General features: G+C 40.9%; 1 protein-coding gene across 2 annotated transcripts; it reads right to left on the reverse strand.

The window, feature by feature from the left end:
- Positions 1-471: 471 nt before the first annotated feature.
- On the reverse strand, positions 472-21,195 carry ufl1 (UFM1-specific ligase 1). 2 transcript variants are annotated; one of them, XM_076874292.1, is made up of 20 exons: positions 21,090-21,195; positions 17,267-17,374; positions 16,936-17,081; positions 16,796-16,824; positions 16,585-16,682; positions 12,106-12,220; positions 11,795-11,925; positions 9,959-10,017; positions 9,579-9,725; positions 7,436-7,611; positions 7,144-7,323; positions 6,932-7,058; positions 5,276-5,398; positions 4,926-5,046; positions 4,674-4,840; positions 3,116-3,246; positions 2,928-3,008; positions 2,695-2,780; positions 2,430-2,610; positions 472-875 (listed from the first exon to the last, which is right to left on the reverse strand). In XM_076874292.1, the coding sequence occupies exons 2-20, from the start codon at positions 17,341-17,343 to the stop codon at positions 684-686; spliced, it is 2,367 nt and encodes a 788-aa protein (XP_076730407.1). In that variant the 5' UTR covers positions 17,344-17,374; positions 21,090-21,195; the 3' UTR covers positions 472-683. The 2 variants fall into 2 exon arrangements, with proteins under 2 accessions (XP_076730407.1, XP_076730408.1); XM_076874293.1 differs by lacking the exon at positions 21,090-21,195 and adding an exon at positions 17,457-17,475.
- Positions 21,196-26,429: the final 5,234 nt, after the last annotated feature.

A 26,429-nucleotide genomic window follows, 5' to 3' on the forward strand; every position in this document is an offset into this window, starting at 1 on the left:
TTAAGCTTGAAACCACTGGGATGGAGACTGTGACATCCGTGTGTGTAGTGTACTCAGTTTGGTTCCTGCAGTGCTCTTCCTTTCTTTTATAACTGCATCAATATCACTCAAACGACTGTTTGCTGTTGGTGCCCCCAAGTGTTGAAACGCAGTATCATGCACTTTAGTGTAAGTTCACATAATGGTCACAAGACGGAGACAAACACACCTAATGCATCACTCTCAGACTCATCATGCAGACGTGGTACTGTCTTCATTGGCCAGTTATGCCCACATGTAATTTAAGCAGTTCAAAGCTCAGTTATGTTACATTTATGAAGCATGAAGAATGAGAACCAGGAATTTGCAGTACACGAGTACAAGCATTTAGTTCATTTACACCACTGTATTATCTGATGTTAAAAAAGGTCAGTAATAAAGTGTGAAGCCGAATGTTCTGCATTTGTGCTGATCACAGAAGAAGCAACTCACTTGAGGAGGAGGAGAGCATTTAATACGCAGGTTAATCAGAACCTCACTGAGGACAATTGTGTTAAATTCATCATACACAGTGATTTCCTTCAATAATTTAAAATGATGCCCACATAGAGAAATCATAGAAAAATACAGGACCACCAGCTGATCTAGAAGCAGCACAGGTCTTTAACCCTGTGACATTCCTTCCTCTTTATTCAACTGTTCAGTCAGTCCTCATTAACAGACGTCTTCCTCTGAGACAGCACCAGGTCCTTCACCTGAGGTGTAAGGGTCTGGACCTGAGCACGTGCGCTCCTCGCCTCCTCGTCCTGCTCCTCGTCATCCTCCTGCTTCTTGCTCTGGCTCACCAGCTGCTTCACCACCAGGCTCTGGTAGGTAGACAGCAGCTGCTGCTGTTCCTGCAACAAAATGCACACATTTCAGCTGCTTCACTCTCCTTGCAGCAGATGGAGACCACCGACAGCTGCTTCGCCTCAACACTACTTCAAGCGATCCTGAGATGAAGCTTTCAGACAGCACAATCACACGACGGGCATCGTAAAGCTAAACATTTACAGTGTTAATGGATTATGCACCTGTTTCTATATCCAATGAGAATCATATCAACTCCGGGAGGGATGGCTGTGTAACATAATATAACTGGACTGTGTTTCCCCTACACCAGGGGTCAGCAACCTTTAAGACACAAAGAGCCATTTGGACCTGGTTTCCACGCAAAAGAAAACACTGGGAGCCGCGAATACTTTTTGACATCTAAAATGAAGATAACACTGTATATATTGTTTTTTACCTTTATGCTTTGTGTGAACAACTAAGGTGTGTCGGTTATGAAATCCATGAAGTGCTACAGAGAAAATTACATTTTATTTATGTAATTAACACATTTTGAACTCTTAAAGAAATATAACAAAAGGAAAGACACCAACCTGAACTAAAATGATCCATGTAGCAAACAGAAACTGTTGTGAGCCGCCACCCTTATATCGCCTTTGGGCTTTTGAAGCCTTGACCTGACTTTTAAAAAAAATAATTGGAAAAAAGCACTATGCTGCTGAAAAATAGATATTTACAAAATTCTGCCTAAATATGTATTTTACCAGGTTAATGTGTGTGGCGGGGCGTGGTCTGCAGCACTGCTGCAGGGGAGGCGGACGCACCTGAGCGGCACCCGCAATCACGCCTCGCCGCCTTAACGTCTGCGCTATCTATGCTGTTGTTGGTATGTGTCGGGCTGTGAGCTGAAAAGCTACAGCCGTCTGTATGCGTACAGCAACCGTGTGTGAAAAGTGGTCAATAAAGAGATGCTGAAAAGCGTGTTCATGGAAACATCGTCGGGTCTGCTGTGATATGTTTACAATGGGACTTCTGCTCCTGAACCTCTGCGCACAGCGTCTGCAAATCGGGGCTTTATGAAGTCACTTTCATCTTTATGCAGGTTTGTAAGCTGTCATCTGTGAGGCGCGAGCGGTGTTTGTTTTTAACATAGTTCATGGTGGAGAATAGCTGCTGACATAATGTGGATCCGAAGATCCATAACTGGCCTACCTGGGGTTGAAAGTCTCGATAAATGCACAGCGTTTCGGCGGGTACACTGACTTCTGCGAGTGTGACGCTTATTTTGAGCAATGAAAAAAATAATAGAATATAATTTTATTTTTATATTTCAATATTACAATAATCTTCCAATTTAGAACTACAAGTTAAAAAAAATAACTAACATAAATAAAATACACTTCAGCTAAATACTTCTAATTTATTTTCTCAAACCGCACGGAGCCGCACTATAAGGACTAAAGAGCCGCAGGTTGCCGACCTCTACCCTACACAGACGTGATGAAGGAGTGAGCAGACTGGTATATCTGATGATCCAGTTTATCATTTTTTAAAACTGATGGATTGTGATGCAACACTTTTCCTTCCCATTCAAATCACGTTCAATCAGCTGTACATACTGCAGATATTCTCCCCGTGAGTGTGCTGATGATCTGAGGCACACAGCGGCCCGGGGCGTGCAGCATACAGTGCGTGCTGGCCTGAAACAGCAGCACGCTGGTCAGGTGGAGGACCAGAGCGGGATCCTCGGTGTCCTTCAGCTGCTCAGTCAGGGCCTGGCGGTGCAGGAACAGGGCTTGTCTGCAAGACACGCATTCACACACTTCTAGACTCCATAAGTGGATCAAGGTGAAGAGTTTTGTGGCTCGAATGTGCTTCCACTACCTCTCTTTTTTCTTGTCTCCTTTCTTTAGCATGAATCCACAAACCTCAGCACAGGTATCCAAGTTAGTCACAAAGTCTTCAATGGACTGTAAACACAGAAAGCAAATCCACCTTACTTAAAATGTTATCCCTCAACCTTTCCCCAGATTAGCGATTTTTAAATTTCAAGGTATTAGCTGTCATTTTGCAGTCACCCACAGTGCAACACTATTTTAGACAGGCATACTACTTACTTTGCCGTTCAGGGAGTTGTGCAGCTTCAAAAGAGGCCCTTTGGTCTCCTCTGACAGTTTGCCTAAAATCTTTAGTCTGACCTGCAGTACCAAATCGCATATTCAGTGTCAACTGTTGAATTCAGCTCCACAGATAATCGTAACACAGTTTGAGTTTCAGGTTGCCGAGAGGAGCGACAGACACAGACCTCGTTGGTGATGGTGCTGGGATTCTCCACGGACATCATCAGGTCAGCAGCCAGGAAGTTAACCAGGATGTTACTGACATCAGTGCACACGGTCTTCAGGATGTGCTTAGCGATGTGGGCCTGGGTATCATCTGCATGCATAAAAAACAAACATACAAATATTGCATGTAAAGCCTTTGAAATTTTGGATGATTCTACTCAGCCCTCACCATTTTTACAGTCATTTTCACCATGATACACACGTTTTATAGCCTAATCTCTCCAGTGAATTATGTCGGAGAGCTCCAACTTTAGCAGTTGTTCAGCTGCTTCTATTTTCTTTGCATTTAAGTGCACAATTCTCAATAAATAACTCACTACTCTTGCTGGGTGTAAAGCAAGGTCAATACACAAAACCTGTTATATTTCTTTTATGTTCCTCTAGAAATCCTGGAGATTTGGACAGTTTTGGATTGAAGTTCCCTTACATACTTAAATGTATTGGCTCTATTTTGAAGTAACAGATGAGTGTGTCATCACGTTTTCACATTCTAATTAAATTACCCCGATGTTGTGGCTGCCACTTAGTTTTGGATGTTTGTTCTTGTTTTTCATCTGTTAATATCACAATATTGTGTCTCACTATGAGGTTTTTATCAGAGCTTTACTAAAAAACAACATTTGCTCATTTGTCACTGTTTAATCCAAAAGTGGAAATTCAACCCAATATGTGTGATGTTCAAAGAGGAGGTAATATCTGGTATTAGTTACAGGGTTTAATACTACAATGCCAGATATTTTTTTCAAAATAATCCTTATGTATCTTACATTGGGCCTCGGTGCCGCTTTTGACTTCACTCTCTTCTAACCTTTAACATCCACTAGCCCATCTGTGGTCTGTTGTGGGTTTAGGGCTGGTGCTTTTAGCCACACACTATATAAACTGACTTTGAGAAACTAGAAGATATTGTTTGTGTTGTAACTTAGCCATTACAATTTTTCTCTTAAAAGCTTTTTGACAGCTTAGCTGTTGATGCAGCAACGAGCTCCTTCTTCTGAATGACTGCCCTCCAGGTGGGTGGAGCTTCTGTGCTCACAGTCAGAGCTGTGCTCCTGAGACTTTCACATCATCACTTTCTTTGGCATCACAGAGCCAAGAGTACAAAAACTGTCTCTGAGCATTGGGTACGCTCTGAAGCCTAATGCTCGTTTCCCTCGACATATATACGAAAATAAAGCAAAGGATGCTAGCTTTCCCGAGTATGACTTGTCTTTCACGGCTAAACATTTGATTCATACAGAAGAACAAATATCAGAACATGAACCCTGACATGATCAGTTAATCCAGTGTAACAGATCTATTACAAATACAGTGATCTGCCAAACAGTAAGGGTAAAATCTGGACCTTGTGAACCCCGCCTCCTCTCTCGTCTCCTGTCAGGATGCGAGAGATGAAGATGGTCCTGCTTCTGATTTCCAATACATGGAACATGACCAGGGACGTGCAGAGAGGTTTAAAGGGGCGGGTGCTCAAGCCCCTCTAGCCCCCCCCTCTGCACGTCCCTGAACATGACTTACCTGAGAAGAACTTGGTGCCTTTTTCAAATAGTCGGATATTGTTGTACAGGTTGGTGATCTCTTCCTGCAGATCCTTCATGCTCTTCTTCTTGTTGGCCCCTGATGGAGAGCTGGTGGAGGACATGAACACTGTCCGCAGCACCTCCTGGTAGGCTTTAGTCAGAGGCCTGCAGGGACATTAACAGAAGGTGAATGAAGGGATTGTTGGCAGCTCTGAGAAAAGGGAACTTCAGAAAGAGATGTGTCTGTTACCTGACTAACTGCTCTGCCAACTCAGACAGGATTTCTTCAGGGCAGTCACTCACTCGTTCCTCTAAAACGGCTACGATCGCCTCCTGGGCCATAAAGGGGGTTTCAGTCTGTCTGCTGCGATCTTGGCAAAGGTAAAACACAAGCTAATTAGTCCCCCTGGAATCCTACAGTTACCTTTGTCTTCCATGTAGAAAAATTTAAAAAAAAAAAGCTTAACGACCCAGGAGATTCCTCGTAAAGCAGCCATTAAGCTCTTATTACAGTAAAAAGCCTCAGTGAGCAGGCTTAATGTGCAGATGGAGACCGTATTTCCCTGAGAACATAAAATGTCTTTGTGACGGCTGACATACTTTGTTGAGAAGGTCCAGTTTCCTCATCGCTGTCTTCATCTTTCCGCCCTTTCTTCTTGGTTTTACGAATCCGGATCTCTCTGGCATTGCCTCCTCCACCTGCTTTCACACTGCCACTGCCCTCTGGAAGACAAACAGTTAACGGATCCCAGTCAGTCTGAGAAAACTCAACTTCTTAAAGTCAGCAAACACTGACTTGCCACATTGCAGATGTCTTTATTTTCACTGCTCTAGTATCACTTTAAGATAACCAGTCTATTATTTTTCCTGTCTTTGTCCTACGGGTCATTGTAGGGTAGATGTTGGCAGGTGGCGATGCCGTCTACTCCAAACGTTACAGAGCTGGTATAAAAATAGCACAAGCAACATTTGCATAAAGCTGTGTTGGACAACAAAACACACACATTGGGCCTCATTCATTAATATGCATGCAGAAATGATCCTGCTCGCTACCTACAATCTGCCACACCCCCATTTCACTGGGACATGTTTTATTGGTGAGGATGTTCTAAGAGAGACAACTGCAATACAAAAGCAAACATCAGGAGAATCTCTATAAGAATGACGGTTAACTGTGAGGCAAATCTTTCAAGTAAAAAAAACAAAACAAAAAACATATACGTCACATTTTAGATTTCAGAATTTCAGATGAACAAACAAAGATTAACATTAGACAAAACCTGCGTAAACAGAAAATACAGGTTTTTACTGATGACGTCATTCATTAAGAAGCTATCCACACCTGCTTGTCCCTGTGTGAAAAACTGCTGCCTTAGACTAATAACTGGTTGTACTATCCTTGGCAGCAAGATCTGCAATCGAGTGTTTGTAATAACTGGCAATGAGTCTCTCGCATCGCTGTGGAGGAAATTTGGCCCACTCTTCTTTGCAGAATTATTTCAATTCAGTTCCACTGAAGGGGTTTTGAGCATGAGCAGCCGTTTAAGGTCATGGCAAAGCATCTCAATCAGTTCTGGGTCCACTCCAAAAAATAATCTGATGATATTTGATGATTGTTTAAGTCCAAGTTTGTAAAAAAAAAGAAAAAAGAAAAAGAAATATTGGTGAGTTTTCTTGTAGATTTATTACTACGGGCACCTTATTGAATCCCTCTCGTCTCATCGTTCTGGTTTCTGGAAGCAGCTCTGACTGCTTTACATAAATAAAGGAGTCGCTTTACTCTTTGCTGCGCCGTCATTACACAAGAAGCCACTGACAGTATTGTCCTAAACGATAGGTGACACGGCAACCATAAAAATGGCCTAAAACCCACATCTCTGAGCTTTGGGCCATTCTAATTGTTGCAAAGGCAAAGTGAAAAAAGTCTTTACTTGATCAAAAGAAATGAACAGATATTCCTCTCATTCAATTTATTTTACCCACTTTCAGCTTTTTGCAAACAGAAACTGAAACATTTTTCTGCAAATTAAAACAGAAAAAATGATTTCATGTAAGACATCACTCATTAGACTCACTCATACATCATTACCTTAGAGAGCTTTGAGGACACATGTTGGACACTAAGAACCAAAATAAAATCCTGGGATTTCTCACCATTGTCAGTCTCCCTCACAAAATGCCAAAGGGACTAAAAACTATATGAATAAAAATAATAAAACAAAAACAGTGGGAGTTTGTGAGATAGGTTTCACAAACCTGCTGCCTTCTTCCTGCGCTCCGCTTCTCTCTTCTCCTTCTTAGAAGGTGCGGTGCTCTCAGTCAGGATAGATGCTTGCTTCAGATCCTCTTCAGTTATCAAAAACACTGGATTGCTCTTAACTTCCTGAAAAGCACACAAAATCTAGTTCCACCCTTTGGACAGAGCATATACATATACATGTAAAACCGGGTGTCAAAGGAATCTCTACCTTCTGAGCTTTCTGCTGCATGGCCTCATCAAATAAAGAGAGGCAGTTGCTGATGAACTTCTCACTGACAACCACGGTGCCCCCCAAGATTCTGGCAGACGATTGGATGTTAGTGTTTCTCATAGCTTGGTTAATCAGTATCCCAATGTCCTCAGTCGACAGGCAGCTGGGCAGAACTGGCTAAAGCAGCCCAGACAGAAGAGGATAAGAAACAGAAATCTAAAAACAAAAAAAACAAACAAAAACGATGCAACTCCTCTAATATCATCAATTTAAAGGTTAAAGAGCTGACCTGGAGGTCAGTCCAAGTGGCGGAATTGACAGCTTCCTCCACAGAGGCCTCCACCTGGTCGACCAGAGCTTGGCCCACACAGGCCGCTCTGAGGAACAGCAGCTTATTAGACTTGAAGCGCTTCTTTATGTAGCTGGATGGGTCGGGAATCCCCAGTCTAACCAATGCATCAAACTCTGTGGGATAACGATGTCATCAGTTCATATAGTATAGCAAGTTTATTTAATAACCCTGAGCGTAGGGCTGCTCGATTATGGCAAAAATGAGAATCACGATTATTTTCACTGAAATTGAGATCTCGATTATTTGACGATATTTATTTAACCCTTACGACCTACTATAGAACCAAGTCCGCCAGAGCTTATATTATTTTTTTTTATATGTTGTAGTGCCATTTGTGGGAGCATTTCAAGTTGCTATACAACTGTTATAGCCCATATTTTAATAATATGTGTGCATTAAGTCCATAGTAACTACATTAATTGCAAAAAAGTGCAATAAACTACAAAACAATTGAAAATCGTTTTTTTACATATACTTCTACTTGGAGAAATTTAAGAGGTTTATCCCTCAAAACTTTAAATACAAAAAAGTTGCAAAAAATAGTTTACAACAACAGGAAATTTATTTTGAAATTATGAAATGTTCATAAAGATGATTTTTCTATGGTTGATGTCATCTCTTCTGCTTAGGTTTCTACAAAACTCACAGCATGTGACTGATGTAAAGTAACTGAAATCAGCTGAACCCCAAAAATATAGTAAAATACAACATAAACATGAATGCAGCAGGAATGTTAATCGATACCACAGTCCCATATCTGTAACACTCTGACTTGGGAAAGTAATTTTTTACTGTTCCCTTTAGCAGTTACCACACCAACCCTCTACATGTCCACCACTGTTTATTCTTAGTTAACCCCCTTTGCCATGTGTGGGTAGCAGCTCTGCTTGCCTTTCTGTAACAGTTCTTGCATGCCACTGCTGCAAAGTGCCAGGTGTCGCTGAAAAGCAAATGTTACTACCTTTTCATGATTACTGAGGGCACAAATGGGAACCTCAGTGTCCTATTTCACAGTTTTGCATGATGCGGATCTGCACCAAAACACGACTGCGTCTTCCTTTACCCATGGTCCACTGAGGCACTGAGTTCTTTGAAATTCATTGTTTTTTTTCCCTCCTTGTTTTTATAAATGTAACCTTGCTTACAAAATGACAGAACCGACAAACACATTGATCACCTGCCTCTACAATGGCTCTTGCCTCAGAGGAAAAATTGAGTTTTTAATCATTGTCATTTTTCATCTAGTACACACAAGATAATAACTTCTGTGCCCAAGATAAAAGAAAATATTTTTGAGACAGTCACAGCTCAGTATAACTGCTTATCTCAAGTCCTCAAAGTAGGAAGTAGGAGAAACTAACAACAGTAATAAAGAAAATTTAAAAACAAAAAACACATCTCACTGTTTTTAGGGTAATAACTGTGCAACGACCAAATAACCAACAACTCCCTAAAATTTTTAAACTGAAAGAGTTTCAAATATTTCAGCCCTGCTGTCAAAGAGCCTCAAAAACTCAGTCTTACACTGAATCTCTTGTCATTTTTAACAAACATAGGAAATACTGTCTTTCCCCTCAATCCCCAACCATCTGCATAGACGGCTACTACTCTCTGAGCCTGGGTCTGCTGAATGATCTACCTGTTAAAGGGCACTCCTGCCAATCCATCACCAAGTGTTTGCTCGCAGGGACTGCCTGATTCTTTGAGTTCTCTCTCTAACATTGTAGAGTCTAAACCTTACCGCAGAATGTGCTTCGAGGTAATTGTTATTGTGAATGGATGCCAGTAACACTGAAACCGAAACTGGAGTTGATCTGAGGTTTTAGGAATTAAAAAAAAAATCATTTTTCTAGTCATCTTCTCATGAGTGATCAAAGTAGTCTTGTGGGTATACCTCTACTCCAAGTATGGCTGACAGGACTTTGAAATTAGACGGCAAAACAGCCACTTTTTTTTTCTTCTTTTCTTTCTTGTGGATCAGAAGATAAAAAAGCTCAAACATTCTGAATGAGACAGCTAGCTAACTAGAAAAAGCCTTAGGGTATTTTTGATCACCGACATCAAGTTTAACAACACCTACCTAAATATCCATTTTGCTGGAGAAAAGAATCCACCCAGGCATTTTGTGTTTTGGTGTAGATATCAGGGATATACACAGCCTTGTCCTGCCGCCCCCCAACCACGCTTCCTTTCAGGCGCCCGATATTCACCAACTCCTCCAAGACAGCTGAACCACAAAAAATACAATATCATAATACGCCCTCTAAAGTATTAAACAATGACAATAGAGGACTGTTTGTCTAATGTTTAACATTAGACAAAGTTGAAAACGATTAAAAACAAACATAAATATCATACAAGTTTAAAAAAAAAGAAGAAAAAAAAAAAAGAAGACTAGTACACACATGAAACCAAAGAGCTTAACAGGTTAACTTAAATGATGTAGCAGCTGGTCCTTACAGTACAGAAGGTGTTCCTGAAATCCAAATGCTCCAATCATACTGCTGACAGGTGTTGGCCTATAGAAAAAGCAAAACAGCAGGAATTATAAGAAAGTGCCAACGAATGCAGCTGTTGAAGACAGCGGGGTCTCATGTGAGAACATTTATTTTTTCACATCTGTTAGACGTGAAGATCAGTTATTATTAATCTTTGACTTTCTCTTATGTATGTCTTTTATCACGTCTCCCTACACCTTACCTCCAACCGGTCACAGCAGATAGCTGCCCCTCCCTGAGCCTGATTCTGGTGGAGGTTTCTTCCTGTTAAATGGGAGTTTTTCATTCCCACTGTCGTCAGGTGCTTAGCAGGTGGTCTAATTGATGGCGTTTTCTCTCTATTAACATAGGGTCTTTACTTTACAATATAAAGCACCAGTACTGAGGTGACAGTACTTGTAATTTACACTGAATATAGTTATATGGTAGCACTTATATCCTTAAACAGCCATATAGGCTAGCTTTATGGCTCTCTCTGTGGCAAACACTAGCTTCCAAAAATGCTAAAAACCTGTAGCAGAGAACAAAACACTGAACAGTGAAAGTGTTTTTACTAAATCACAGATGGCTTTCACAGTTCCATGAAAGTCATGGAGATTGTTAAAGCCAATGTGGTATTACAGAGTCAGGGTGTTCACTTTGTGTTCCTTGCTCTTTTAAAGTACATGTTCATCCTTCTCACACAATCTGCTGTTATCTGTCCTCGTTTCTCTCCATAGCAACACAAGTAGCCTACACCTCATCACCTCTGTTTCCTTCACCTACATGTCTATGGGGACATTCTCTATCACTTCATCCAACCCAATCAAGAATTCCTCTCCCTTTTCTATCTGATGCCCAACCTGTGGGGATGCACTGACAACATTCAGCACCATGCCTTTAGTCTTTATTAGCTTTAGATTAGCGAATGTAGTAAAATTAGGAAAACTTCACGCGTTTTAATTTCTCAGCTATATTGCACCGGTGCAGCCTTATGGGTTTCATATCTGCCTGATTATATATCATCATTAGAAACACAACTGTTGTAGATGCTGCTTGTGACCAATAGGTTACACAGTAATTTAAATGAGAAAAATAATCATAGTGTGCATAAAATATTTGCACTATTGCACAGTGAGGAGTCTCTAACAAGGTTAAATGTATGTATATTTGATTTTATGAACTTCTCAAATGTTCATGGGATATTTTGCCTCGGTACCCTGTTCTCTGGATTGCCCATTAATCTTTAAATTTAACCGAAGGGCTTCGTTTAAGAACCAAGCAGTGAAAGAGAAACAGATACCATTTTCTTAATACTATTCATGTAAAGTCTTACTTTAACAACAAACTGAACATTACTATGAATTCACTCACTATCACCAACACTGGAATGATCTTTAAAGCAGCTACCCACTCACTGCATTTTTTGGTGTCAAAGCTTCACTAAGTATACACAGGGGAACCATAATGTAAAAAAACTCAATATGACAGAACATGCAAAACATTTTAGCTACCATCTGTCAACCTGCTGGGATGCTGCAACACAAACACAGCTCAAAATAATGTCCTGCAGACAGAAATCCTTCATAGCATCTTGAGCTATCCCACACAAACAGCTTAACCTTGCTTAGCATCAAAGAACTGTTTCTATAGTTTCTTTAATAACCTTGTTTCATTTAGTTACATTTTTTAACTGACTTGCTTTTCGATACACACAAGAAATGCTGAGACAGGTATGGACATATCAAAATCTGTACATCTGCAGAAGAAAAACAAAAAACAAGCCATAATAAATATTTAGCCTTTTTGCAATATTTACCTTGTGACTGCACTGAAGAGCCCTTGTATTCTAGCTTTGTGGCGAGCAACAAAAGCCGGGGTAAATATGACACCTCTGTTGTACTGGTCCATTTCTCCTTGGATAATCTTCCCAAGACGCTTCGACAACTCCTAAAATATGGATCAGAAACCCACGGGTTTTTTTTTTTACTAACAAAGAAACAACGTGTCAAAACAAGCTGAGACCACAAAGAAGACTAAACCATTTAAAAACACAGACGGCACAACACATTGCTTAATTTAATGACCAGATTTCTTATTGGATTAAAAGGCACGTAAAAACTGGCTCACCTCAGTTAAGAAATCTCCTGGGAGGTCATAGCTTTTACACAGCTCTGCAATACTGATCATACCAGCCTCCTGCAGTTTGTCATTCACCTCCTCGGCCAAATGGTCCAGGTATGTGCTGCAGATGACAAAACATGAGCAGTATAATCACAACACCTCACTCTCATTTAACCTGTTCAGACTTGACCCTTATATACTATACTTTTGTAAATACTTCTGTGCAGAAATGAGACTTAACTAAACCTTTAATGTGAAAAAAATATATTTAATTTATTGAATAAGACTTTGAATAGAATATAAAATTTAATAAGATAAAAATTTTACCCTCTTTGAAGTCATATAAGGAGTTTCCCTTCAAATCTGATTGATTTGCTTTTATGTAGAAATGAACTAAGAATGAAATTTGGTGACAGGCAATATTTCATTATTTATGGGCCCTATGTTCCTACAGGGATACAAATGAATTAGAATAGAATAGAATAGAATTCAACTTTATTGTCATTGCACATGCACAGGTACAGGGCAACGAAATGCAGTTTGCATCCATCCAGAAGTGCTTAGTGATTAGAGCTGGGCGATAGAACGATAACGATATGTATCGCGATATAACTTTTACTCGATAGAGAAATTAAGCTATCGCGATAGACCTCGCCGCTCTTGTCCTCTTAAAATAAAATTAAAAAAAAAAAAAAAAGGTCAGCCAATCCAAACTAAGTAGCGCAGAGCCGAACCAATCACAGCCGCAGCGTCACGTCGCGTGACTTGTTACGTACAGCACAAGTGCCAAGCCGCACGTGTGTTTGTTTGCGAAGCAGCCAGCGGGTAATGGAGGAAATGAGTGTGCCGACTAGAAAAATCAACCGAGCGTGACCGAAGAGAAAACAGATGATGGTTCCAATGCCGGAGAGATTGTCGAACGGAAGAGCCAAAGAAGTTCCGTAGTGTGACGGTATTTCGGCTATTTCAAGTCTGACAAAAAACAGAGTAGCATGCACTGTAAATTGTGCCGAAAGCAAGTCTGGAAATACAATAAACTGGTGCATGCGTCACACTGCGCCACGTTATTGTTTCGGTGAAATGAATTTCTACAATACTGTTAATTCTACTCTCTGCAGTGTTTAAATGCTTACATATACACACAGTTACTGTCCGTCCACACATACGACTCGGTTCTGCTTCTATGCCCCAGCTTTGTTTACTTTTTCCCACCGAGGCTTCTAGACTTCTGATTGGCCAACATTTCTGCACGGTTAGGAATCTAGCGCCACCTGCTGCTTTGGCATGTTCATAGCAGCGTTTTCCTTCATTTCTGCCTTTATGTGTGGACGGGATTATTTTTTAAAACGAAAACGGAAAATCTCCGTTTTCAAAAATACCCGTGTACGTGTGGACGTAGCCTCAGTCTCTGACTGGAAGCGCTAATTCGTCATTCGGCTTTTGTCAGACTAAAGTAACTGTTAAAACTGTTTGAAAAGCTAAGCTATACAACAAGGAGAGATTGAGAATTTCCTTTTAGTTCTCAGTTTATTTGATATTGACAAAAGTTAGTCAGTTTTGTCTGTTCTTCTGTAAAACAAACTAAGACTTATTTTTAGAATTAATATTTTGTTTCTAAGTGGAATTGACAATTTAGTCTGTTTCGTTTGTTCTATTTTGAAACTTAAACGCTTTAGCGGCTGCCTTTTGTGTAGTTTGCAATATTTGCCTTTATTTATCTGAAAAAGTCTCATGTTCCTTAAGTACATCTACCCTGTTGAACTTATTATGGGAAATAAATATTTAAATAAAAACAAGCTGCTGATTATTTCACATTTTACTTGTGAGCAACGGCACATTTAAATCTTACAAATATAGTTATTTGGCTTATATCGTGATAGATATCGTTATCGCCTGAAATGAAAAAAACATATCGTGATATGAAAAAATCTCATATCGCCCAGCTCTATTAGTGATATAGATATATTACAATATATATTAGCAATAATATAGATATGTAAGTATATTACAGAAATGGGTCTATTATGTTATAATGTACACGGTATGAAGTATGTTGTGAATATTCTATAACTATAAGTATGTACAGGCTGTAGTGAGTACAAGCTATGTACAGGATATGGACAGGATATAAATATGAAAAACTATACAGAATATGAAATAAATAACTTTACAGGAATCTGAGATATACAGCTATACAGAAATGGGAACTATGCAAGTTGTAAACAGTTGTAGGGTTAAAAATTATCGTATGTACAGAATGATTGTTTACACAGGGCTATACAGTAGTGCAGTTAAGGTAAGTGAGGGTGTGGATAATTTCTACAGAGGCTATATAAAGTGCTAGTGGTTGTGAGTGGTGGTTCAGTCCATGTTATTATTGTGTGTTTGAGGGTACAGTTGTCCATTGTGTGTGTGTGTGTGTGTGTGTGTGTGTGTGTGTGTGTGTGTGTGTGTGTGTGTATGTTCAGTCCATGAGTTAACGTGGGTCAGATGTCAGGAGGCAGAGTTCAGGAGTCTGACAGCTGTGGGGAAGAAGCTGTTCCGGTACCTGGTGGTCTTAGTCCGGAGGCTCCTGTAGCGCCTCCCAGAGGGCAGGAGGGTGAAGAGTCCATGTGATGGGTGACTGGGGTCTCTGATGATTTTCCCAGCCCTTTTCAGACACCGCTTCCTGTAGATGTCTTTTATGGCAGGAAGTGGTTCTCGGGCGATGCGCTGGGCAGTTTTCACGACCCTCTGCAACGCCTTCCGGTCCGAGGCAGAGCAGTTCCCGTACCAGACTGTTATACAGTTGGTCAGGATGCTTTCGATGGTGCAGCGATAGAAGTTCACCAGGATGTCTGAGGACAGGTGGTTCTTCCTCAGAGTCCTCAAGAAGAAGAGGCGCTGGTGAGCCTTCTTGACCAGCTTGGAGCAGTTGGTCGTCCAGGTGAGATCCTCGGAGATGTGGACTCCCAGGAACTTGAAGCTGCTCACACGCTCCACAGCCGTCCCCTTAATGTGGATGGGTGGATGTGGGTCAGCATTCCTCCTGTAGTCCACGATGAGCTCCTTGGTCTTCTCGGTGTTAAGCAGCAGGTTGTTTGTGTCGCACCACTCAGCCAGACGATCCACCTCCTCCCTGTAGGCGGCCTCATCGTTGTCACTGATGAGGCCAATCACCGTGGTGTCATCTGCAAACTTAATGATGGTGTTGGAACCATCAGCAGGTCTGCAGTCGTGGGTGAAGAGGGAGTAGAGGAAAGGGCTCATCACACAGCCTTGTGGTACACCGGTGTTCATTGTGATGGTAGATGAACAGCGGTTATCCAGCCGGACATGTTGGGGGCGGTTGGTCAGGAAGTCCAGTAACCATTTGCAGATGAGGGAACTGATGCCCAGGTCTGTCAGTTTCCTGATGAGTTGTGAGGGGTGGATTGTATTGAATGCTGAACTGAAGTCTATAAACAGCATTCTGGCATAGGTGTTGTTGTTGTCCAGGTGTGAGAGGACAGAGTGCAGTGCGATGGAGACTGCATCCTCTGTGCTCCTGTTCTGGCGGTATGCGAATTGGTGGGGGTCCAGGGTGGGGGGGAGACAGGATTTGAAGTGTGCTAATCCGAATTATCCGAATCCGAATTATAAAAATAACTGAACTGTTTTAAAGTCTTTTGGTTCTTAATCAAATTAATTGTGAACCTTTAGCTAGCACAAAACTGATGTGCACAAGTAAACACAGGTCAGCATCAACTTATTTGCAGACAGCCCAATAACAGTTAAAGCTTCCTTTATTGCCTCCTTCAGCAGAAGACAAACTGGAGCATTCTTTATGAAAGGAAAGGACATAATGCCATCCCACAATTCACAGCGAAGCACCATCTGGGCAATCACGAAAACGATCAACATAATAGACGAGTGACACAGATTGTGTCAATATTAATTATACGTTTGTTTTCCGTGCCATACCCTGCTGATGTGTTTTGAACCTTCAGCAACAGCCTAAGTTAAACCCACAGTCAAATTATGAACATTAATTTGTTATAGAAAAACTGGCTCTCTAAAGCTCACTAAAGCTTTCTAAATCAAGATCATCCTACACTGAAATGACAAAAGTCTAAAGTTTATCAAAATGAAGTTTGCATCGTTTATGTCTGTAGCTGCACTGTTGGCCTTTAGAATTATCATTAATTTTACCTCAAAAGCTTCAGTTTTGTAAAAAGAGTTAACAAGTGCAATAGGCTAATGAGATGGAGCTTAACTATTATAATTAGCTAACTTAAGTGTTATAGCTTTTTCTCTGGATCCTATAGACCTAAATATCTTGTAGCATATATCGAGAAACACTGGGCATGTGTGAAATGAGCCCATAGAGTCTAAAGTGTTGGCTGATAACTTAGTATTTTGCTCTTTCATGCAAATATGCAACTTGGCTCACAAAACCCATTATAGTGCTGTCCATAGTGTGACTTTATGGTAGCCATTTTTATACAGTATAGACCTAATACTCACTCATCAATCAGCTGTCCCAGTACAAGCTGAACCCCTTTATCAGACTTTGCAATTTCATTTGCTCTGTTTTCAACATGGACCCAGTCCACATTGATAATCTGAAAGGAACAACATCATGAAAACATTCATAAAACATCTGACCCAAATTTGAATGAACAAACTGTATATCTCATCTAGAGGACGCAGGACGAAACATAGTGTTAACACACACCTGCTGGAGGTCCACAATGTTGATTCTCCCTGTAATACAGAATGAAAGCACTTAGTTTCTGTCACAATCTACAATTCTGAAAATGTCACAGGGACAATGTGACAATGCTGCATCTCATTTCTTAAACTTCTGTATCACACCTCCGTGCACGTAGAGTTCATCTCGGATCTCCCTGCTGATCTGAGCTGGGGTGACATACTCTTTACCATCCAGTGTGTGCACCACATCCAGCTTCTTGTCTTGGACTAGTTTTGCAATTATTTCAATGCAATTTCTTTCCGACAGCCTGCGGAAAAGTTTACACAAGTGCCGTAAAGGACAGTGTAGTATACATTTATTATTGTGTTTGTTTTAGTCACAACAGTTGTTACAAGAGAAGCCACAATCTTCATCTAATAGCGTTACTTTTAAATCAACTTTAATGACAGCTGTGATTAGCTTTGATGCTATCACCCGTTTAGTTGCGTTTACCTTTGCACTGTGTCAGCAAACTGCGCTCTCTGGAAGTCTGCGGCAAGCCGGCGAATCTCTTCCCAGTCATCCGCCATTACTGTGAGTTTTTGAGTTCGCAAAACCAGCCTGTAAAACAGCTACTTTCAGTGTTCAGTGTCTGCTAGCTGTTTGTTAGCTAACGGAACAGCTCAGACACACGTCAACATACAATAACCCGCTACAGCGAGCCAGAAGGGACAAAGCTTCTCCTCCGACTTTTCGCCCACAAGTCACGTAGAGCAAGAACAAGCAGAGCGTCTGCTTTATGTTGAGAGAAAACCGTCGATATGATTCAAACTAAGATTTAGAAATGTGTACAATAATTTGTGTCTAATTATACAGACAAATTTTTTCCAATTCACACACAAATACAAATAGATTAGAACATACAAAGACTTATAAAAGCATTTTATAAAAGCTATACTTCAAAATAACAACAACAACAGCAACAAAAAAACCCCCGTGATCGTTTAACAGACATTTTTATATTTAAAGTCAACAGAATGATATTTTTCACTTTCAAAGAGCTTACGCCCACATAGAGCTTCCTGTGCGTATAAATGTTTAAAGATATTTGTGACATTTTTACAGATCCTGGAGAATCTCCCAGAAATCACGGGTTGTGTGCACTGGCCCTATCGGGACCTCTCGCATAGTCCAGAACTACCTCCTACAGAAGGTTGTATTAGATTTTTAAGTTGTAATACATCAACATGTATAGAGTCACCCCTCCCACCCCAACCCACCCAACAGCATCGTATTCTCAGCACATATGTATATCAGTTACACCATAGTTCTCTGTACAAACAATCCCGTTATAAATTGTAAAAAGTGTGTCCAGATCCGGTAGAAGTCTTTTCTTTAGCTAAGAACGTCAACTTTCTCATTGCAAGCCTGTCATTTCTTTGATCCATTAATTAGGGGTGGGTCCATGTATGTCCTTCCATCTTAAAGAAATTTGGCTTTCATTTCTTTCCATGTAGTTGGAACTGTCCAGAGAGAATGTGGAAAATGCACAATTTTGCGTCAACTGGGATAACATGTTCTATTAACCTGGAAATTAAGTCAAGAATTCCTTTCCATAAGGGTTGCAATACTTTATAGTCCCACATACAATGAAATAAGGTTTCCTTCTATTTACTACACTTAATACAGTCATTGCGAATACTGGGATTAAAACAGCCATTTGTACTTTAAAATCCTGAACCTTGTGTCAATGGTTTGGGTTTGAGCCACAAGACAGGTCTATCTCCAATCTTCTACAGGAAGCTCAATTTGGAGGTCATTTTTCCATGCAGTCAAATAAGAAAGGCTTTCCTTAGAAACGAATACGAATGATATTATCACCCCATTGCCTGAGGAGTCTCGGGGACTGCTCCCTTACACTCCTCCTTTATTAACTGGAATACTTGCTGATTAATACAACTCTATTCTACTCATTTGTTTTTTATGTCGTGTTCTTCAGGAAAAATCTGGATTTTGTTTTTAACTGAAACATGGCAGCTAATTATGGAATGCTTTCCCTTTATTAAACTTTGCCCCGTACGTAGACAGTGCCTTTCTGATCTCACCGTGACCTTTAGATGTGGAGATGAGCTGGCTGTACTTCCAGCTGGTACTTTCAGCTAGTGAATACTACTTTTAACTCCTTTCAGATACATATCATGAAGACTGGTGAGATTAATCTATTTTCTAGACCACTGGGATGAGCCTGAAGTTTCTTAGCAAACTTCTGTAACTTATTATAACCACCATTAGGTTGGAAATAATCTTTCTGCCTTCTACAACTAGAACATATTTCCCGAGTTTCTTTCTTATCCACTGTAAAAACTAAGGTGTGGAATCTTAGGCTAAATTTTGGTCATTCTTTGGACTTGATGCTCAAATTAATTCTATGGCCTTAGATTTCGGTTTAAAAGCTTGGTTTTTACTTTTATGGCCTTAGGCGATAAGGTGACTTATATTACATATTCCACCCCTATTCTCCAAACTTGATTCTTAGGTCCGCAGATGGAAGTTTTCTTGTGATGCCATGAACTGATCTGAAAGCAAAGGGTGTTATGGCCCTGTCCATAATCTGTTTTGGTGGCTGTTGTTGTCTGTGCCTTTAAGTCTTTGCAGGTCCCGGAGTGGATGAGCTGACGGCTGCTGATTGGTCCCCTGGCCATGTGATCTTCTTCAAATCCCTCACCAGCAGTTGTCCTGGAGAAGCCACTGACAGCAGCAGCAGACCTGACCCTGGCCTCCAAAACCTGAGACTTTTGTGCCTGTGATTTTTGCGGCCTTTCTGAGTTTTGTATATAGTGTGTACATTAGTTTTCATTGTAAATAGCACTGCAACAGAAGGGGTGAGCTGCCGTATTGTTTTTCCTTGCACTGTTTTCTCCTGTTTATTTCAGTTAGGGAGTTAGGTGTAGCGCTTGTCTTTTGTTTGATGTTTGATTTCACATAGGGTTCTAGATAGCACCTCCTCCTGACTTAGCTTGTTTTGTTTGTTATTTTGGCCTTTGTTCACCCTGGAGCTTCATTTTTGCAGTGTAGAGAATAAATCACAATTCACTAAGAAATTGGTTTTCCCTCTGTGTATGGTTTTGGGGACCAGGGCGGGGCAGTCTTTTCAAACTTATGTTGCGTTCCTGTACCCCTAGACTGGGGCGTAACAAAGGGGAATTCTGCATTCCAAACCTTCAGTCCAAAATGCTGGAACAGATAACCACTCTCTATTAACACTTTAAAAAAACAGCTTAAAATTCATGAGCTTTGATACATGTTTGGGCAGCATTTTGTGTTTCCTGTTGTCTTACTTGTGTTTATTTGATTTTTATTGTAAATCAATTTGTGGTTTTTTTTCTTGAAAAGAGATTAATTTGAATTATAGAAGTATCCAGATGTTTAGAAACCTCTCTAATAGGTATTAGGTGTTAAGTTCAGGAAGTGTTGTTGGTGTGTGTGTTTTCCTTTTTCTGTGACCATTAGAAGCCAAAGTGAAAAATCACACACACACACAGGAGCACTTGGGATATGTATATTTTCAAGACTGGTTTCTACAACTTTCATCAGATGGATCACAGCAGCTGCTGCATACGTTATACAATCTGTGCACCACAGAAATGAGATCATGTGATTAATAATAAACACATGAAAACACACACATCCTGCCTCATCAGAGGCCTGTACTATGAGGGAGGATTTATTTCTTATCTGGATAACTTCAGGGTCAACCGTGGGTTTTCTGTACTACAAACATGGTTTACTTCTCACTGGAGTATGTTGCCGTGGTAACTTGCACAGTCAATATAACCTGCTCAGGTCAGATTCCAGATTAGTGATGAACAGGTGTGAAATCAACACATACTGAACAATCAGTTCTCTGGAAAGCAATGCCTTTTTTGATATAGAGTATTTGTATTTCTATGATATGCATTTGCAACAAATAAGGATTCTTAGACACAAATTTAGTCTTTAATTATTTTCCTGGTGGCTGTTTTTAACAGTTTTACAGCTATTTTATTTTTCAGTAAGCATTAATATAGCACATGAAAGTAGGGCACCTATTTGCTCTGTATGTCAAATTTGCACGTGGACTAACCCTACTTTTGAATTTTGTATTTAGATTTATTCTTTAGTTGTTCTCAGACCCTTAAACCCCACCGAGGCCACAGCTGAAAGAATAAAGACTAAAACTGTCTTTTAAACATTAATTTAAAAGACAAAATCTGATAGAGTGGAGTAGATTATAGTGTCCATCAGATTCTTGTGTCTTAGTGATAGAGCTGTAATACTGATAAATCTGTTAACTTACACACACTTTGGAATTTCATCAGAAAGTAGATATATCTGTGCAAATGCTGCTCATCTCATCCAACCACACTTTTCTCTGCCCCCTCACTTCTGTTCTGCTGGGCTTTGTTGTTGTGCAGTTATGAACTCAGCTGCACTGAGCAGATGCACGTAGGTTGCTGTAAAGAGGGACATCATGTGGAGGTATTATATGGCTGTAAATTAAAAACCTCACAAACAGCAAGGTGTCTTGGAAGAAAATTCTCTACTTTGGCAACAAATTATATAAACACTCGAAAAAACAGGAAACGAGAACTTTTCTCATGGAACAAGAAGCTAAAAAAAACTGAGCGAGTAGGAGGGAAATCCTTCAGACAGACCCAGGCCCAGTCCTTCCAGAGAGGCAAGGGCAAATATATGAGGCTATTATTGTAGCAAAACCATTAGTGTGTGTATCCCAAGCTGCACTTTGGTTTTTTTAATCTGTTTGGAGTTTCCTGTGTGCATATTGAAATTTATGTGTGCATCTTCAGATCCGTGTTTGTTTAATCTGGTTTGGTAATCTCTACATAGATTTGTAAAAGAGTACAAGAATGTGCAAATGTGTATTCCGAATGTGTGTGTAAGATTTCTAAATGTATAAATAAATGTAAGTGTGCATTCATATTAATTTATGGAACGTCTTAAAGTTTACCCAAAGCCCTGCTTGTTATTCCCATACAGACTATGTCAGCAAAATGTGATTTAAACATAAAAAACCCCACAAAAAAGTCTTATGTCCTGTTAGTAAATTATGTAATAATTGATTAAAAAGCTAGGAAATGTTATTATTTCTCAATTATTGGGGAAAATAACAACCCAGGGTTTCTCTTCAGCACTACAGCTAGGCTGACAAAGAATCAAAGCTCTGCTGAGTCGAATATTCCTTCAACGTTAACTAGTAATGACTCCATGAATTTCTTTATAAATAAAATAACATTACAATTAAAAAAATAATTACTCATAACAATCTCACAGATATATAATTATGTACAGTTACTTTCAGTATGATTGATATTTAGAGACTTTCTATCCTATTGATCCATCCATCTTATTCAATACCTCATTCCAAGACTGCCCAAAGAAGTCCTACCATTAATAGATACTTCAATCATGAATATGATTAATCTCTATTAATGGGCTGTGTACCACAGGCAGAGGTGGCAAAAGTACACACATTCTGTACTTAAGTAGAAGTAGAGATGTAGAGATACTAGTGTAAAAACAAAAATCCAGTAAAGGTTGAAGTTGTCACGTCTGCCGAGGCGAGCAGTGTGGTGTTGGAGGGAGAAAGGACCCAAAATGCAGGCGGTGGATGATAATGCTAGTGATGTTTATTTACAAAGTGGCGTAGTGGCAAAACGGGCAATGAGAGATGACATAACTAAAGAAACCTAAACTGGGAAAACTAAATAACAAACCTGAGATGATACCAAATGGGGTGAGAGACAGAGAGACGCAGACAAGGAACAGGACACCGTGGAACACAGACAAACCGGCAACAGAACACACAGGGCTTAAATACACACAGCAGTAATCAGGGGATGAGAAACAGGAGGGCACAGGTGTGGGAGAAATCCCACACCTGGGAGAAATCAGAGCTGACGGGACAGGGGAAACGTAAACTGAACACACTCACATGAGACGGGGACCTTCAGAATAAAACAGGAAACTCAGACACAGAGACCCAGACAAGACACTGAACTAAACAGACAGATTCACAAACAGACAGTATGACACCATGGACAGACAGGACACAGAAGTGGGACCAGGGCAGGCACAGAACAGAAACCTAACAAATGGCAAATCATAACAGAATACATACTCAGAATAAACAAAAGCATAAAGAAACACAAAAAACTGAGTCGGCAGACTCAGGACCATGACGGTACCCCCATGACAGCCCAACAGAAACACAAAAAACGTTCAAAAAACAGAAAACAACCCGACCAGGTCTGGCAGTGCTGGTCCAGGAAGGAGGGACCGAGTCCAAAAACAACCAAAAAAAAAAAAAAACCCGAAGCACAGAGAGCAGATCCAAAACAATTCGGGAGGCCGACCCGGAGGACGGCGGCACAGCAGTCCAGAACAGTTTATCTCCGGAGGCCGATCACACGGAAGGCAGTGGCGGCGACAGAGCAGATCCGGAGGCCGGCCACGCAGAAGGCAGCGGCGGCGTTCAGCAGGTCGTCCACAGTGGTGACGATGCCCAACAAGCGGCCTGGCAGATGACCGACGATGGTGAGGCCGCGGGCTGGGCCAGGCGAGGCTGCTGGCTGGGCCAGGCGAGGCGGAAGAGGCTGCTGCTGCTGCAGGCGCGGATGAAGACACGGAGGCTGTACCAGATGAAGATGAAGACACTGTAGGCAACAGCGTGGAAGCCGCAGGCGGTGGCGCTGCAGGCGATGGCGCTGCAGGCGATGGTAATGGCTGGACGGGCTCCTCGGACCCTCCAGCAGGGGCAGTCACAGAACCAGTGGGCACAGGGGCCCCTGGAACACACAGGGCAGAACCAGCAGGTGGCCTCTGGTAGACACAGAACGGAACCAGCAAGCGCGAACACCTCTGGCAGGGACAAAACAGAACCAGCAGGTGCGCAGACCTCTGGCAGGGTTGATGCTGACTGGAGTTGAGGAGCACATAGGTTCGGGTCGGGTAATGAGATCATGGGTGTAGGGTGCAGTTCCCGGCTGACTTCTTAGCCTCCAGGCGACTCTGGGGAGGCCCTGGAGAGAGTTACGGTCTCTAAACGGGCCAGCTTTTGAGGAACGATTACATTATTTATTGGATTGTCTCTGTGCTTACAATGGATGGATGAAAAACAATTCCCTTTGGATAGAATTGATTTAGCTTGTTGTACTGGAGGAGCAGGTGAAATAGGGCACAGCATAGCTGGACTGGCCATCGGGCATAGCGGGCATTTGCCCGGTGGGCCGCTGGCGATTTTTTGTTTTTATGGGCCGATGGATTTTTTTTTTTTTTTAGGAAGGGTATATATAATGAAAGGTGTTGAATTGGCCAATTGGTCATGATCGACTCTGGGCTGGACCAATTACAGCCGAGGCCGAATGCACCCGCCCCCTTGTTTAGCAATCACGTGATTTTCGCGCATTGCATGCCGGGAACTCGTGGCAAAACAATCCAAGTACCGCATCAAATGCAAGCATTTGCAGCACCGCAAAACGTTCATTCTCCGGTTCCAATACCTTCTTGTTTTTTCTTTACAGTTTACCGACGGATGTGTACAGGACCTTGAAACGCACCGTGTAGAACGAAAGACCATCGTACGAACAAAGGTAAGTTTACCAGTCTCACAAATCGTCGTCATAAATACACATTCGTTAACCGTTTATTAATATAACCTTTGAGCTCAACGGTAATTAATTAGTAGTGGAAATAATTTCTGGTAGAATTACAGAAATGTAGCAGTGACAATAATATTGTATGCTGTAATTGCACTGGACAATTAGTGATACAAAACAACAGTTTTATCCTGTGAATAAAAGTATATGTTTTTGTCAATGTACCATGGTAATAACAGAAGCGAAACGCAATATTGTGTCAGGACAATTCACTATTTATGCACAATAAATAAAGGAGCATAGCGCGACAATTTCTGTTCAGCGCCAGACTTGCTTGTAACCTATATCACCAATTATGTTAAGAAAAATGACGTATTAACGACTAAAAAACTCTGACCTTTGTGGGAATGCTTGGAGCAGACTAACATGTGAGCTGGAGTGTTCTGGGACGTTATATTTGGTATATCCAGACCATCCGTCGGCTCTTACTTCGGAAACATGGCTTAAAACATTTCTCTTCAAGGACGTAATCCGATTAAAAAAAAAAACGATCGGCTTCCCGTGGCTGTTATGCGACCGGCTATTGCAGTTAATAATACAACAGCTTCTTGCCATTTTTTGTGTTTCTTTTTATCGCTGTGTAACTGAGTTCAATTGAAAGCCTGCGTGCGCTAGTACCTCTTGCCACAAGTTCCCAGAATCCTTTGCGGTTTTATCCCTGAATGACGTCACATTTTCAATCTTTATCCTGGTGGGCCGGTCTCTAGTCAAAATGCCCGGGCCGATTTTTTGTCCCAGTCCAGCCTTGGGGCACAGGGTGAGTGGCTGCTGAACAGGGGGCTGAACTGAGGGCAACTGAAGTAAAGTGTAACCACTGACTCATTTTAAATAGTTTAGGACAGCCAAACTACGGACCAGTTGCTAGGTTCGGCAGGGCTACAATAGAAAGCGAGGCGAATGCAGAATGAAATGGCTGGAGACAGGAATTTGAGCAGCAACAGTTATTATTTTGCACAAAAATGAAATAAACAAGACACAAATTCCACATTGACAGTAGTAGTGATAATAACCATAACAATAACAAGAAGAAGCCGGCAAAACAAAAATAACCCCAAAAATAGTCGTTTGAGCTCAATATTCAATTGTCTTTTTGTCTTTGGTCATTTGTCAAGTCAAAAATTCTTAGTCTAGTTCTTGTTCTCTTTCGTTTGTGGTTTGTGTGTTACCACTTGGGAGTCTCCGTCGAGGAAGAAGAGTAAGTTCCTCTGCAAAGTTCAGTCTGGGCTCAGGCTCGCCATCTCCATCCGGAGAGAATCCATTGGAATCCAAAATCTTAGTTCCTTCCACACGGACAAGGGAAAAAAACCTAGCCTGCACAACAATATTAACATTATTGTACACAGCCAGCTCCGTTTCTTCTCTTGTATCACAGCTATAGCTTTAGTTCTTTATCTCTTTTCACATTTCTTTCACATTACCACAGTAATACATTACATGCATGCTTTGAATATATCTCTCGTTATACATGAAATTATTTTAACAATGTAAACAACAAATGAATTTCTTGTTCTCTTTTTAACCATGAAATTATGATTAATAGGTATAACCAGCAAGATAATACATTTTTCCAATCATCCTTCGAGTATGCTAAACAAATCCTACCACAACAGCATTTCAACCGTTTTTAAACAGCAAATTACCACTCGCGAATCGGTATGAACAGAAGAAACAACTTTTAGCAACAGACTAACACATTATTAACTTTTCAAACCCATGGGCTAAACTCACCAAAATGTTAGAAAATTCCGCACGAGCTATCTGTGACCTGTCTCATCTATTTCCACGTGCGAAAAGATCTAGCTCATGTGAAATGATGGTCTGGTGTTTCGGAAGACGGGGCTAAAACCACCTTCAACCAATGAAAAAGGCATTTATCCCTTGTGATCCAGCAACAGAAAATAAAGTTTGCTAGAGGATCACACTTCCTTTTTTCAAAATAAATGTTTCTTTTCAAAATAAAA

The sequence above is a fragment of the Maylandia zebra genome, linkage group LG15 (genome assembly GCF_041146795.1).
Source record: "Maylandia zebra isolate NMK-2024a linkage group LG15, Mzebra_GT3a, whole genome shotgun sequence".
Taxonomy (NCBI): Eukaryota; Metazoa; Chordata; class Actinopteri; order Cichliformes; family Cichlidae; genus Maylandia; species Maylandia zebra.

What these genes read in the sequence shown, in the direction of transcription:
- ufl1 (XM_076874292.1), bottom strand. Translation starts at nt 17,343, where the DNA reads ATGGCGGATGACTGGGAAGAGATTCGCCGGCTTGCCGCAGACTTCCAG. An exon ending in TCAGGAACACCTTCTGTACT is followed by an intron (nt 9,726 to 9,958) that starts GTAAGGACCAGC and finishes TTTGTGGTTCAG; the next exon opens with CTGTCTTGGAGGAGTTGGTG. An exon ending in ACAACTCCCTGAACGGCAAA is followed by an intron (nt 2,781 to 2,927) that starts GTAAGTAGTATG and finishes CTGTGTTTACAG; the next exon opens with TCCATTGAAGACTTTGTGAC.